The following is a 15,983-nucleotide window of genomic DNA, read 5'->3' on the forward strand; positions in this document are numbered from 1 at the left end:
TATATATATATATATATGCATGATAAAAGATAAAACGATTCTGAGATATTATAAAAAGACTCCAACTGCTATATCACTTACACCTCAGGAGGCACCTTGTACTAAGATGATATCTTTGGTGGATTATTTAAGGCGTAGTTACAAATACGATTCGGACTTATATAAACCAACTTTTTAGAAAAAAATTCATAGTGTCGCTTTTGCCATACACAATATTGGTTGCATTTTTTATTAATTCGAGAACAATTCCGACTAATTTCGATATATTCAAAAGTATATGTTAACGGTAATAGATGCCAAAATAGTTCGACAGTAAACCTAGAGATTATTCTATCTTAGACTATTCTGTCTGATTGACATCTCACATATAAAAGTGTTTGTCTATTTGTGTACCTACGCCGAAATTTAAGTAGGGAACTCTATAGTCCTAGGACCGTCGTATCGCCCAATTGGAAATCGTTGTATCTGTCTGACGTGGATGTTACGAAAATTCGTTATGTAGAATCAAATTTGAGGAACTGAAATTTTTTAGGTTCGATATCTCGGCCAGTTTCGCAAGCTTTTGCGCTAGCTTTTCCAGCTAGCATGGCGGAGATCAGTCTAGCGAATATAAATTGTGCCCATTAATATAAGATAGCGCATTATCATTTCCTTGGTTATTTCTATTGTGTGTAAAAAAGTATATACAAATATATGAGATGTATTTTATTGTGCTGTAACGTAACACGTAAGTGCAAGTATCGTTTAGGACATACATTGAAAGAACTTTTGATTGTGGCCGGCATACATCTTCAACTTTTCAATCCGCCAAAGTTCGACAAAGCCACAAATGGCGCTAAGTTCTTTGATAATTGATTGAGTTTCGTATTGACTTCCATATAGTATTATTTCGACCATATACTCTGATAAATGCTTGAGAGGGCTATCATCCAAGGAAAAACAATTGCATTTCTAGAGTTCAATAAGATATGTATATCTCATTACAATATTAAGTTGTCAAAAAACTATTGCCGGTTTAAGCTAAAAGTGAAGTAAATACTTTGTTTTGAAATAATATTATTAGACTCAGTATACGGTGTCTTGCTCTAAAATCATTCATCGTTTCTCTACTATTATTGGCTGAAGTCTATCACTGTAGAAACTGCGGAAAACCGTCATTATCTAATTTTTGCGTGCTTTCATAGAAGCTGAGGTAGCAAGAAAGTTCTATAGAAACTGAGGAAGATGATAGCTTCATAATGCGACATCCAAGCTAGCTGTGCGGCGTATTCGTCTAAAACGTTTACGTACAGGTTTATTCCGGGCAGCTATAAATGTACATGATCTAATATTGACATGGTGGAAGACGACGCGTTCTCTATCTATTAGTGCCGGTCACTCTCTATTCACTAGTGGTCTGTTGCAATTGGGTTACTCACTAAGAGTAGACGTCCGAATCAACCATTTTGCCAGGCAACAGCAACTCATAATGCACGATTCCTTTCCAGTACCGCCAAGAACAATGTAGAACTATTTTGGTATCGGTCTGAGATTTGCCACAGACTGTGGAGCACATTTATTTTTTTTTAATTTCCACACTATTGTTGCATGTAACCAACCATATTAAAAAAAAATAGCTCGATCTCACTGCGTTTTTGTGTGGAGCTTGCAGAAAAAAAAAGAAAGCGAGAGAGAGTTTGACAGACCGAAATAAGATCGAAATACGTATTGAAAAAAATCGTTTGCGTCAATCCAACATCGAGCTTCGTTTCGCATTAAGCTTCCTTCACACCGCTTAAAACTGTTTGGTGCTAAATTTTTAGTTATTTGGCGACGCCATTGCTAATCACTTGTTGGTCTTAGTCTATTTTCGCAGTAATTTTTCGTATTTAATCAACCACTACAAGAAGCATATTTTATGTCGAAAGCGGACATTTCAATAGTTTTTTTCCAATAATACATTTTGATCATAAACAACAGAACTTTTTCGATCGTTTCGAGCGTTTATCGTAGCGAAATCATGAATACTTAATCATGAAACTTCGTTCACACTTAAGGCGCACGACCTGAAACCTGGATAAAGGTTTTCAACATATAATCAACCCATTAACTACTGTCAAATGTTAGCTTTCAAATGGTACTAGCGCCGACCCGACGCTCATAATACCTGAGATATGTAACATTAAAGCTATCGAGCTATGAAAACTGTCAATTACGTTTTAAACCAGTACAAAAATGAAATTAGAAGCAATTGACACGGCCCGCTGCTTTTGGCTATTTGCTTTTCATGTAGAGCTACTGGAACTTATTCATATTGTCATAGAAGCTTTGCTTGGACGCTACATGAGTAAGAGCAATTAAAGTTCCTTGAATCTTGTATCTTTTTGCCACCACGGCTAAAACAATTTTTGGCGTACTTCTACCTGCCTGCTAAGGAAGCTATGGAATAGAAATATGCAAATGCTTTTCTCAATTAACTTGAGTAGCAAAGCACTGAAAAATTTTTCAGAAATCATTCAAACAAATTGAAGAACCTATTACAAGGAGTGTTTAGGTGTTAACTTAAAAGGCCTGAAAACTAATTGTAGCATATAGTAGCATTGAGCCGTCATATCACCTTACTGATCATAAATTCTGCGAAAGAGTGACCAATGATTTACAGTTTTATTCGTAAAAGGCACCAAGGTGCTTTAAGGTCTTTTAGACGCTCAGGCGAGGCATTACCAGCAAATGATCGCGAGAAAGAATAACTACTCATTCTTTTCTTCAAATTCACGTCACCGTCGAACGACGAGTTGCTGCGGCTCAGCCAATTGGATCCTTCAGTGTTTTCTCAAAGCCTCCCGTCACTCACTTACTGACCCTGGTACCCACGTCAAGCCAGTAAAGATATCCGAGCATCTGAACACATTACAGTCTAAAACTAGTGAGACTCCTGGGGGCAAACTTCCCGTTGAACTTATTTACGAGGCTCGCAATCTCAGTCTGTATGCCCCTCTCACGAATTTTCAAGGAATCTATTGAAAGTGTTTAAGAAACACACATAATTCAAGCATTCCCAGTCCGCTCGGTCGAAGAAGAAATCGCAGGTAGAGCCGAACCACAAAAAGCCAGTGTCGCTAGTAGTAGTTGTAGTAGCATGCGAACTGCTAAAGAGTATCATTTATGCGACCATGTATGAGAATTCTAATGAGCAAGGATTAATATTCGTTTTTAGATCTGAACAAAACACCACTCTGCAGCAATCAGAAACAAAATTCAAATGGGAAAAGTTTATCAACATGTCTCAGTGACGTACTTGGACTTCAAGTCAACGTTCGAACACGAAAAAATCATACAGGCTTCTCAAGATTCTACCTTACTTCGGCTTTGGTAGTCGGCTAGTGAAGTGAATTAAGAGCTCTGCTAACTTCGCGATAGAGTCAAAAGTAATTATTCAGATACTGCCAGAACCACCTTGGGTTATCCTCGAAATACAATCTGGGACCGTTCTTGTATATAAATTCGATAATGTACATATTATCCTGATGCGTAGTTGTAAAAATATATGCTAAACATGCAAAATATACGCACAAATCGATAAGGCTTGCTTTTGCAGGATGCCCTAAACAAATGTTTAGAGTGAACATTGCACAGATATAACTTAAATCTATCTGTGCAATGTTACGCATTGGGCATAGAAATCCCAATCATGTATAATCTGTAAGCAGACTCAATCCACAAATGGTAAAAGCTGTCCGTTCTTTGAGAGACAGTTCACGACTGTTACCTTAAAATAAAGAGAACATGTGATATAGTTCTTCGTGAAACACACCGCGTAGTCTTATTGGATTTAACGCGTATTTGTTCTACATTATATATCAGGTTATTTAAGCTATATGCTGAACCACACAGGACATACACATCCTCCGTACCTCTCCGTATCTCCGTGGTATCCAATATTTGAAAAACTGAGAGGCTGACAAAGGTGGGAGTACGTATGCAAGGCACGCAATCTTCAAATATAGTGTGAGAGAAAATGGCTACCAATTTTATCAATTATCGACAGATTCAGCGTCATTGAGAAGCGGGCGTTCGAACTCATCAGCATATCTTTTTAAATATTTATAACGACAATGTTTGACACGATCGAGAAAAATACCTGATCCTGCAACAAAACCTTAGCAAAGCTTATAGCCTTATTTATAACATATATTTTTTTATATATAGCTACTTTTATATATAAATATAAGCTATAAATATATATAGCCTATATATATTTATAGCTTATAGCTTATGATTTATTTCCATGGCCGCGCAGGCAATTATACGTACGCAATAGTACGTAAAAGGAACACTTATGCATACATATGCATACCTTTTTATGCATAGGTACACCATTGTAAGGAAGCTCTTAAGTAAACCGTGTGAATGTAAGGTACATTTGGTTGATAAGACGACAATAGCGATTTTTTTAAAATATTTGTACTTATTTTCCGAAGTCAACGTTTGAAATCGATAATCAAAACATCGTTAATAATAACAAATTCATATAGATATAACGAACCCTTATTTTTAGGATCTGCACTTCCTAACAAATGACTCAATCCGAACAATGTATATATTTTAACGTATGCGTAAAAGCTAATTAAGACATAAACGTAGGGAACGAAATGGAATTTTTCTTACAAAACTTCAAAAGGAACACAGGGTTCCAAATAGCTAGCAAATACGCCGACCCTGAAACTTCTGTACATATATATCGATACAATAGATATTTTTCACGCCGGTGGCAGTAAAGCGCTTTAAAGTAGTGTAAAATAAATACAGATATATTACTTACGATAAAGCAAAACATTTAAATCTTATATGAATCATCCAGCCGAGATGCCTAATACAAGACAGGCGAACACGACGTCGATTCTCATGCCGAAGAACATGGAAGCGTATTAACAGTAGCTTATTTTTATCTAATGATTCAATTCTTTTGAGCTTCTCATCCTTTTTCGTATTCTATACAGTTTTCTCTTAATAAAGCTCGTATGTTCGAATGTATATACTATTGTACTGGAATTGTAGAAAATCATTTACGTTCACGCTATGTTCTGTTCCTGCTTTTTCTCTTGAATTCATTTGTGTTCCATCCGCACCCTGGCCTATGTTTTAGTAACCTCCCCATCTCATTGATTACATCCTTAGCAGAAGGTCTAAAGTGTTGACGGCATTCCCGTGGAACGACAAGACGATGAATGCCAGCCGAGCGCTCATTCATCACTAGTGTGTGTTTATACACAATACTAGTATCGTATGGCACGTTTACTGGTGTGCATCTGATTGAAAGTGCGCGTAAGAACATATGCAATGGGGCACTTCAACCAATCGTTACGCCGTGTTCTAGAAATAGTTGTGCAATAATTTCTAATGTACAATGCGTTTGCCCTTGGCACCTTATGTTGGTTTTACATGTCTAATCGCATCTAGCCAAGCAAATCATACGAGAGAAGCAAGTTGAATTGAAAAACAGCACAACTAAAAGCGCCTCTTAATATACACTGCACTGTTATCAGCAGACCAATGTAGCATATTCTTAACGCAGACGGCTATTCTACCCTGCAGTTTACAGTTATCCTAGCGCCACCGCCATCGGCGGTCGCGGTCCCGCCGCAGTAAAATTACCAGTCTATCCCATAGCGCAACGACCATAATAATAATAACAACAGTGGCGCCGACTAAAACATCATAATGACCTTATGGCTGGCGTCATCCTAGAGCAATACTGTTAACAACTTCATGCGATACGTAAGAGGCACATACACATCGAGAGGCAAATAGACAGACTGGAGGCGGCTACACCGGGTCACAGCGTATTAGAAGTAAATCTACCTGGCAAACTGCCGCAAGTGTCGCTGTTCGAGCCCGCTAAAATTAGCGGAAAATTATTTTTTGTACATGAGGTATTTTAGGATCGTACGAATGAATAAATATATGTTACAATCTATTTCTGCCTCAGTAAAGTACGTACCAATTAATAATACGGTAAACATATTTATATTAATTGCAGGTTTGCCGCCTTTACTAATGTTCACGATTTCATTCGACAATGAGAGATTAAAAAATAGCACACATTTAGAGTTCAGTGCATCTCTAATAAAAAGTACGTATCGTAACAGTATATTCATAAGTTGTATCACTATTTAGTAGTACTGTTTGTTCGGCCAATAAAATAACTGTTGGGTGGCAGAAATTAATCAGCCAAAGTCAAATTGATAATTAACCAATAAAATATTTTCAACTAATAAGGCAGTAGTTTACAATGTTGTATATAGGCAGTGTAACTTATACCAAACCTATTAGGGAATTAGTAACTACACACACAAGTAGCCTCATATCTCATTGGCGATAAGTGAAAGTTAGACCCAAGCAAAAAAAACTCAGCCATGCGATTTTTAGTAAACGAACGCAGGCTACCATTATCTGATCAAAATACATAATAGAAAGTACAGTTTCATTCTGAGGAAAAAGGCATAAAACCGGCACAATGTAGTTTTTGTTCATAGGCAAGCCTTGGCCAAACAATGGTCTGAGGTGCGGGTTACTAAAAGAACAAATTGAAGGTCTCGCCTCCTTCCATCTGTTCTTATCTTCGTTGTATCATTATTAATATTTCACATATTCATAAAATTACAATTGCTGTTAATACATTGTATCTTCCGTGCTTGGCTGACGCCGGCTGCGCTTTTTGCCGTTGGCTGTTTTACCCGCATATAACGCCAATGCCCATCGAAGGCAACTTGACTTCTCGCCAATAGACGCCGTCAACGCCGGAGGCAAATAAAGTTAGGAAAATCATCGAATCTTCGCAAACGATACTGTAGATACTAAAGTATAAGCGTTCTGCGTCATTAGCAGCAATAGCAATTTGAACGCTCACAAATCACTACTATAATACTGTACATAAATATGATGATATTGAAGAATCTGCCGATATATTAGTTTGTCCACGTTGAATGACTCTAGATAGTGGTACTAATAACGGTGGTAAAATGTATTGGCATATGAAATACTGGCGTTGAGGTGTTTGCCACTGCACATTTGTTGTCGTTCCTTGTCCTCTGCGGTCCCCTCCCACATTTCCACAACAACTGTAACAACAACAATAGCCAGCACCATTATCTTGTTTCTACGTCTCAATGTTCAAGGTCGGCAAGAAAAAGAAGACGATACAGCTGATATTATTGCGAAGATGTGACGCAGCTGCAAGAGCGCTACTTCTTCGGTATTCAGCGCTAGCGATGCCATTTTAGTTCTATCTAGTTGTTGCTATCGCGCCAGCTGGGGATGATGATGTTGATCATACCGCTCTTTGTTTTCGAATCGTTGTGCCATCTAGTCGGCGATAACATGAACGTATATCAATTCGCGTACCACACGCAGATAGCGACATAAGCGCCGCACAGTTCCCGTTCCACGCACAGGTTTCATCAAACGAGCCTAGAGTGAAAGACAATAGCTGGCCACAGCAACGACAATCCTTTGACGGAGCCGATGAGTCTGGGTCGGCCACCAGCGTTAATGAAAGAAGCTTCTGAATGGACAGATGGATGGTGAGTAATTGCGGTACTGCTCTTTGTTATCCTTTAAAAAGCTTCATTGAAAAATCTAGCATCAAGGACCTGACATTTTGTTTCAAGAACCATAGCGCATCTTACCTTCGGCGAAAGTTGTTGATGTTTTCAAACGCGATTTTACCGATGGAAGGAAACAAGTTTTGTCAATAGCGGATATATATCTTCTTTTCTGTAAACATATTATTATTATTGGGTATCGATGTTCAGCTCCGTTTATCATTATTATTCACCGGTGAGCAGTTCGGTTCATAACGATTTAAACACTAGAGCCCATTATATATTTGTCAACACAAATAATTACGTATCGTCATATACAATGAACATCATTCGTAGCTACGTAGCGTTTGCGCTAAGGGCATGTGAAGAATTTAATAAAGATGCAATGACAACGAGCCCGTTCTGAAGATCAAGAGAAAAGTACAAACACGTTTAACAAATTCTAGGTATTTCCAGTTATTATTAAAATATATATATATATATATATATATATATATTATGAAAATGTTCGTTTTTAAAATATTTTTGAGCAAAATAATTATTTTCTTGTCAATAAGACAGTTTAATTTGGTCGAAGTTTCTAGCTAAAATTGTAATGCGCCAACAGATAGGTTGATATAATAAGCAGTGTCATAATGCTTGTTCTTCATCGCTAATTGAAATAATTATACTTCATTTCCTTCCCACTCACTCTGAGACCGTTTTTCAAACAGAACAACAAGCTCCAGTCAGAAATGGTACGCGAACATGCAATATATATATACAAGTAACATACCATTGTGTCTGGTACTCTGAGTTGTCTTCGTTGAATTTAACACCGGCGGACTAAGCTGTAGGAAGCACAGCATGGCAAGTGTAAAGTTACGTTATATAGAAAGGCCTAACAATTTTTACTACTTGATAGTACAAGGTGAATGGCCAACGCCGTATAAACTTAAGTCGTCTGGACACATTCCCGGTCGTCTCATTCCAGGCCGAAGAAGCGTAGATCTTTGTTTGAGAAAAACTACCAGAAATTTTCACGTTCCAAATAATTTTCGCATTCGTTATCTTGGGCGCCATGCCCGTTTGCGTAGACCATTATGTACCTTAACACGTCACCAGAAATGTTTACGTCCAAGACTACGGGTTTTCTTCCTCTTAATTTTCAAATAATATGTATGTATATAGAAAAGATACCCGAAATCTGAACGGTATTTGTTACCCAACTGTTCCGTTAAATGCCGTGATGCACGGAGCAACCGGATTCGCTTGTTGGATGTATACCATACCTATTTGGACTAATCATGGGCAAATTTACAGAGAAACTGTGATTAGTAACCCCTTGTAACTTCTGGATTTATGGAAAAGGTGCTTAATAATAACATGCCGCTGCTACAAATACGCACCTCGTGGGAACGTGCATCACAAATTAGATACCTCGCCATACATGCTTATTTACCTTGCACTCCCTCGTCTTTTTTCTCGACTATCAATCAATTGAGCTATGCATTGATGGTGTGATGGAACAATATTGCACTCGATTCTTAAATGACGTTCACAAATGTGCTTGCGTAAGCCATGGTAGTACTGAAAAGATAATATTACGAATATATTCCGCTCTGTTCTTACGTATATATATATATACACGTGTGTATAACAGCGGTATTCCAGACACAAACAGAAGCGTTGTAACCAGATCTCGATTCCGCTGCTCCTCTCACAACGGTAATTAGATGGCGCTATGCCAGCAGCTATGCGATCCTATGGGACTCCAATGGAAAAGGTGATCGTTATCTTTGATAAAGGCGATGATGACGGCACTGCCAATGAGTATGACAACAGACGATCAGTATCACTCCGTCAGAAAATGCTGTGCCTACCTTTGGAATCTGGACAATGTTATTTACTTTCCCGCGTTTTACTTGTATAGAGATTCGTTTATTGAAGAAGTTCATTAATAAATTATTACTGATTGTTTCCGCTCTAGGACTTATGACATGACAAATTGAATAACATAAATCGTAATGATGCTCTAATGTGTAGTACGACGCTAAAATATTTGTAATCTATTACAAAATTTCTACCTTCGTTGGGTAAGAATGAATTCTATATCTCTTTTAAGTTAAGTTCTATATCTCAGAGTGAAGCTTAATCAAATCTCATGAAGAAGAGGAGTTCAGAAGGTCCTACTAATCGTATCTAAATATATCGCTAATTTATGAAGAAAGACATTAACATACCAATATAGTCAATACCAGTTCTTTATGAATGCTTAAGCACTGTTTTGCACCGCGCCTAAAATAGGTTTTTACGGTCCTCTCCATAACGCAAAGATGACACTGCATTTAATATGTTAGTAGTTGATCTGTCATTAAGGTTAACGGAGCTCCTAGAATTACGCCAGGTGGAAAGAGTCAGTATATTATTTCACAAAGTGAGCTTTTACATTTACTAAAAAAGAATGCTAAAGATAAACGTATCAAATTATCTAAACAGGCCTTCAGTCGATTTTGCATACTATGGCGCACGTATATGCTTATAGTTTTCAAACTTTAGATGTCTGCTCACGTATTTCATCCAACGAGAATACTCAATACATGGAAATGTACCACCGACCACTCGTAACAATAAGTTGAATGATGCATGGGTGTATTTTTGCATAAACCAATCAATGCTTTGCACGGCTGGCTGTTTCAGGTTGATCCTTGCTAAAATTTGAACGTGAATCTAGTTAACGTCGTATTCACGTAGAATACTGTGATTGGCCAAACAGGATGACGAGCCTAAAATATGCTTAAGTGTAGAATAGCTAAAAGGAGTCAGATATAAGGACTAACATAGGCTGGTACTGTTCCATAACCTCTACCGACGTCCTCTTTGTTAAAGCCTTCCATACTTAGTATTACACTACTATTAACGTTTTATTGAAAAATCCTCTTAAATGCTATTTACCGGTAAATACCTTTCGGATGGGTGCACGCGTATCCATAGATCCAACATCTGATGCTTATTATTTTTCCCGTATGGTTGTGTGCTGGCGGATATTTTTCAACTGTATTCAAACTGTAACAATTACTTTGACAGGCGAGTATTGAATCTGACTAGCAAAGGATGTGATGATTCCTTTCATTAGTACCATATATCCCCTTAAGGCAATTTTAGGACTATTTCAACCAGCGTCGTGTCCATGTTCTTTTGAACTTATTGATTCAATCCCGCGTTGCGAATCTTCAGCAAACAAGCTGACGTCAGACGCGTCTATTTGTGACTCGTTCGAATGTGACTCAACGTGGTGCCTCAGACAGTGACGCTCTTCGCTTGTCATATCTCGAAACTAACATGAACTGACCCAGAATAGAAAATATGAAACGATACTTATACTCACATCAAAATAAGAAATGCTACACAATCATAAACGTACCATTAATCAATTAGAAAGCCAATTAGATAGCGCGGTAGCAACACACGTAAATATCCAACTCGTCGTCAAGTGTTCTGTAGTGGACAGGAACAGCGAGGCAGTGGGGGGTCCGAGTTTACACGGATCCGTCGCCTCGATCTGCCGGTCGCCGTGCCCACAAGGGCCGCCGCCACTCGATAATAGAATCAATCGGGTAAATGATCGGGTAAAAACGAATAGTCAAAATAATGATCTACTACGACATCAGGAGCGGTATTGGCGCTAATGATAGTAACAGTTATTGCAACTAAAGCAACAGGAATTATGATCGTAACGGAATCATCCTCATCACGAGTCCATTTGACTTCCTATCACTTCTCGGCTGTTTTTTTTTCTAGATTCTACTGCTGTTCCTCCGCTCATCAACAACAACATCCGCTTCGTTCGCCAATGAGGAACGCTTGCTGAGGACGATCCCCACGTCCGCGAATCGATAATAGAAAAAAATACATATGTAGATTTTGTTGCGATGTAAGTCATGATGGGACGCGCATACACGCATATAGACTCGTCAGATAGTTTACGTAATGGATAAGTGGTTGCATGACGAAGAAGCGACGCCCCACTTGTACTAAATAGAGGGATATATTATTTTTTGCATACTTTATTCTATATAGAGATGTCATAGTTGCCTAAAACACTGTTAAACTGGATATTCCACTGGAGGATCTATATATATATATATATGCGCACGAGTAAACTCAGAATTTTCGTATTCATTTTTAAACTTTCAACTTCCCGCGTTAACTGGACGGACCTATTATCTTTCGGTTTATTATTATATAGTAGCTTGTCTGAATTCGATCAAAATTTGCACGATAGTTCGGGTAAAGTAGATATTATTTGATCTACAATACCTGCTCGAACAATCGAGAAAAGTGACGATAAGCGCGCGCTTTTGGAGAAATCATCAATAAAAGCAAGGTCCATGGGAGTATTACCATTAACGCCATATGAGAAAAAAATTGGTAATTTTAATTAGACAATAACGTACTGAAGCCAAGAATAGCCGATAATAATAATAACACCAAACCTTAGAATGGTTGAGCGAAATAGAATTTTAGAATGTTTCAGCCTGAAACTAATATAAACAAAGATAATTTTCTCGCAAAATGTCTCGTGCGATCTACAGGCATCTTCGAATACTCGAAGCTACCCGCAAGGTAAGCTACATTCCCTTGTATGTGCTTGCCAATCCACTACACATCTAAGCGTAAATCCATCTATTAGGAGCCAATATGGGATTAGCACCAAACCGTATTCGCTCGTCTGTTCTCTTCACAGAAAGTATTTCGCGTGGGTTTTCAAGGAAAAACAGCTTTGACCTATCACCTTCATCATACAGATTACGAAACATCAATATAGAAAAAGGACACAGCAAATATCTATGTTAAAAAAGTAACAAAAAACAAAACATCGTTTCGAAACTGCAAATATCACATATTATTCAATTTTCGTTATTATAATTATCCAATACTTATACTAGCTCGCTGTATTTACAATAACTTTTTTTATTATATCGCTCATAAATCGAATTGACGGGAATCATTCAGCAGAAGAGACTGCAATAACTTCTTAAGGAGATCGAAATAAATGTAGCAAAGTTAATTGATTATTCCGACACACCCAATCTGGATAGGTTCTATAAGTCATTTGTGGGTAGCTATACTACTGAAACTATCAATACTGAAACTTGACAAATATATTTAAAAAAATTGGGAGTTTGAATGGGTAGATATGTAGCTAACAAATGTGTACCGATTTAAATTATGTCCATTACGGAACTTGAATAGTGACCTGTGATATTTATATGCATGTTGTATATGAATTTTATAATGTTGTACTAAGTACTACCATACATGTACAATTGATACTTTCCACTTCTTTTCTTATATTTTTTTCTGAAGCGCTAGCTCATTAAGGCTGGATATACTGGAGGCGTGCTGATGTATAATAAATGCTATGTAAACACAGAGTTTTTGCGAAAAATTCGAAGCACTTCTCGCGGAACAGATAATGATTTATTAGAAATCTATGTCGCATAAAAACAAATGGTGTGAACAGCATGTGTGAGAACGTTTACGTGAAAACAAACTAAACAAGACTTGTATAAGTTTTATTCGCTTACTGTGAATATTGATTTTTCAATGCATAATTAATATATAATTACTGCTATTTCCCTAAAATGAATTATACCTTTGACAGACATATCGGTCTCTAGTAACGCTGGGTACCAACAATACTCAGTTATCTTCTGGTACAATACGGGTGACTGCTAATTATTGGCAATTCTCAGAATTATAGCTTAAGTTAATTTCGTGCCCAGCACCGTCGTCTGTAGTAGCACAGCATATAACAGATATTTATTATTTTTTTCCTATAAAAGCGCCACATAATCGTCTACCACACAAGTGACACGACGCCTCATACCACTGCATACATACACTATTAGTTAACAGTAGGATTGAAATTTGTACAGAGTGACTCCTATCTACGTCCTTACTCAACGTCAGCTGTGTTTCGCTATGTTGCGTGCTCACGGCTCTACAAGTACGCGTATCTTACCCACATGGTGAACTCTTCGCAATATCTTCTTCAGGCTTCTACGTGCTTCCGACAGCTTTGCGAGATGTCTCAATCCAGCCTCCAGACATTCACTTACTGTGTGTTATTATGAACCCTGAAGTTAGTGGAAATTTATTGTTCTTAAAGGAACTTTGCATTTTAAGGATTTAATCTTAAATAAATATAAGAAAAATTAAAATGTCCAATATATCTCATCGTCTCGTCCGTAGTTCATGATTATTAGAGATGAACGTAACACAGCTGTTGGAACATTCGCAGTGGTCACAGCAAGCAGGCATTGTTTGCGCTGAACGTAGAACGAAAGTTGAGCTCAGACTAGAAAACACTAACATTCTTTGAATAAATCAAATATCGTAATAAAAGATAGTCCAGTGAATGATTTCAATGAACGAAAATTCTCCCTGTATGTCACACTCCCCACTTCAATAACCAAATGCTTTTAACTAATTAATTATTATAGACAGATCGATAGCGTACCTTTCTGAGCCGACACAAACTCTGTTTGTTTGCGAGATTTAGAGCAAAGGTCATTTCTATTTGTGGCTGGCCCTACTAGCATTTCTCAAACCAGTCGAGCTCCTCTGATAGGTCCAGATCATATGCGTCGTCACTTTTCACACCTAACAGCCTAAGATATTCGGATTGAACGTATCATATCGCTTTCCTTTCCAAAGATAATATAGCGGACAAGACAACCTGGAGGAGGATCTTAGTCGTCTTTTTGTTGTTGTCTTCGCTGTCCTGTTCAGGTCGAAGATATAGCACCGCGAGGGTACGCCTCTTCGTTCATTTCCTTCATTGATACAATGTAAGTGCATAGTAAGTGTCGTCTTTTACAGACACGATATTCTGCCGATAGTTACACGTAGTGATTACAGCATGGCTATCAGTAGACTAGCCCCCGTTAATAGTAGATGGCGGCACATTTTGTTGTTTACTATATGTTCATTTTCACACATTCTCAGGTCTTGTACGTTACGCAGAGGCGTTGTAACTCTGCTTTAGCAGCCGACAAGGTAGTCTACCTACCCTTTAATTTCAATAACAATATTTCGTCTGCAGTGGGGCACAATGACGATCGTAGTGATGATGATGATGATCACACCGCAGCTTGCAACAGAGTGCTATGCTTAACGAGCTATGCTGCGGTGTTCAGAGCTGCCAAGACGAATCGCATCGCTTTACAATTTGCTGCTAGTACGTTTGACTAAGCGAGCAGTTAGCCGATAGCATCACGCACTTTGTGCTCGTGAATAGCTGCCATTGATGCCTATACGCTAGCTTTCAACTGGTAGGACGAACAACGTCCTAGTACGCATTCAGTAGTTATATGATGGTAGACGACCTTAACAAACATGACCATCATTTATCATCGAACGTACCCCTTGTCAGTGGCAGTCCAAATGTGATTATACATAAAATGATGCCAAATACCTTCATCTGATTTCCATTCCGCTATACTTTTGCTTTTTTTTTTTGTCTGAAAGTACCGATTCAGTAGAAGTTCTTCGGTTGTGCTGCTCGAGGGATGAGCGCTGTCATCTTTCTCTATTCCACGATAAGCTTCCTGATTGATGATGGACCGCATCCACCCCAAAATACGATGACAAGATGGAAAAAATACTCATTTTCTTTCTATGTCAATTTTTCTGCCTTCTGGCTCACCTCGATTCTGCTCCATTCCAACTATTTAAAAAAATACCGATCTAATAGTTCTGCTCGAACGATAGAGTCGGGAAAGACGAATGAACAAATCATTTTCTATTATGCATGTCTCTCACATGAAAATCTACCGAAAAAAAGAACCTCAAATACTCCGACACCCGCCCGGCCCTGTTCGCCCAAAAAGAAAGTCTAAGGCGATGTCCAGACGATAAAGAGGCTAAAGGAAACAAAACTGAGCCTCCAAATACAAGCACCAGAACCTGCAACCGCTGCCGACGACTTCGGCTTCTGAAAATGACGAATCGATGATCTGCAAACGCCTTCCTACAAGTCCTAAAATGATCTAGCGACAGAATTTACCCATACTTGCTCTGCTTCTGATATTGGCAATGGCAGCCTGACGTAACGTTTAAGTTCTGTCGTTGTTGCCATCATTGCCACTGCGGCTGCTCTGGCGCGCTGCGAAAGCGCGTCTGGCTGAGAGGCGCGCTACAGCTCAATATTGCCAACGAGATCGGGACGTGTTTCATTTTGTTTCCGTCGTAAAATTGAGTGATCATCTCTGACGCTTCCGAAGGACAACCGGCGGTTTCGTTACCGCCGGCTTGAACAAAACGATGCCGGTGATGTGCTGAGAACAGCTAGAAAAAAATCGCCAACTCTGTTCTGTGTGACAATGATAGAGAAACATGACAAATATATAAATA

General features: G+C 38.3%; 1 protein-coding gene and 2 long non-coding RNA genes across 11 annotated transcripts in view; 1 reads left to right on the top strand and 2 right to left on the bottom strand.

Annotated features, from left to right (window-relative positions):
- Positions 1–9,137, bottom strand: part of LOC147757952 (uncharacterized) — a 19,937-nt gene extending 10,800 nt beyond the window's left edge. The window contains exon 1 of one of the 5 annotated variants that reach the window (XR_015321104.1): positions 5,773–5,839. Coding sequence is in view for 2 of the 5 variants with exons in the window: in XM_086980098.1 (XP_086836224.1) it covers positions 8,359–8,431 (73 nt within the window). In the remaining 3 variants the exon portion in view is untranslated. Of the gene's footprint in view, positions 1–4,801; positions 5,684–5,705; positions 5,840–8,358 lie in introns of those variants that run through there. The other 4 variants (XR_015321103.1, XR_015321102.1, XM_086980098.1 and 1 more) reach the window with 4 other exon arrangements.
- Positions 5,898–13,800, top strand: LOC147757953 (uncharacterized). Of its 5 annotated transcripts, none has more exons than XR_015321107.1 (6): positions 6,026–6,112; positions 7,158–7,562; positions 9,226–9,290; positions 11,364–11,496; positions 12,158–12,188; positions 13,505–13,800. It is a non-coding gene; the product is annotated as an uncharacterized LOC147757953 (long non-coding RNA). The 5 variants fall into 5 exon arrangements; XR_015321106.1 differs by having other exon boundaries at positions 6,031–6,112; positions 12,310–13,800; XR_015321108.1 differs by lacking the exons at positions 9,226–9,290; positions 12,158–12,188; positions 13,505–13,800 and adding an exon at positions 5,898–5,912 and having other exon boundaries at positions 6,020–6,112; positions 11,364–11,732.
- On the bottom strand, positions 13,125–15,737 carry LOC147757954 (uncharacterized). The gene is made up of 2 exons (XR_015321110.1): positions 14,089–15,737; positions 13,125–13,705 (listed from the first exon to the last, which is right to left on the bottom strand). It is a non-coding gene; the product is annotated as an uncharacterized LOC147757954 (long non-coding RNA).
- Between the last annotated feature and the right edge of the window lie 246 nt (positions 15,738–15,983).

Source organism: Varroa destructor, unplaced genomic scaffold (assembly GCF_002443255.2).
Source record: "Varroa destructor unplaced genomic scaffold, Vdes_3.0 BEIS01000002.1, whole genome shotgun sequence".
Taxonomy (NCBI): domain Eukaryota; kingdom Metazoa; phylum Arthropoda; class Arachnida; order Mesostigmata; family Varroidae; genus Varroa; species Varroa destructor.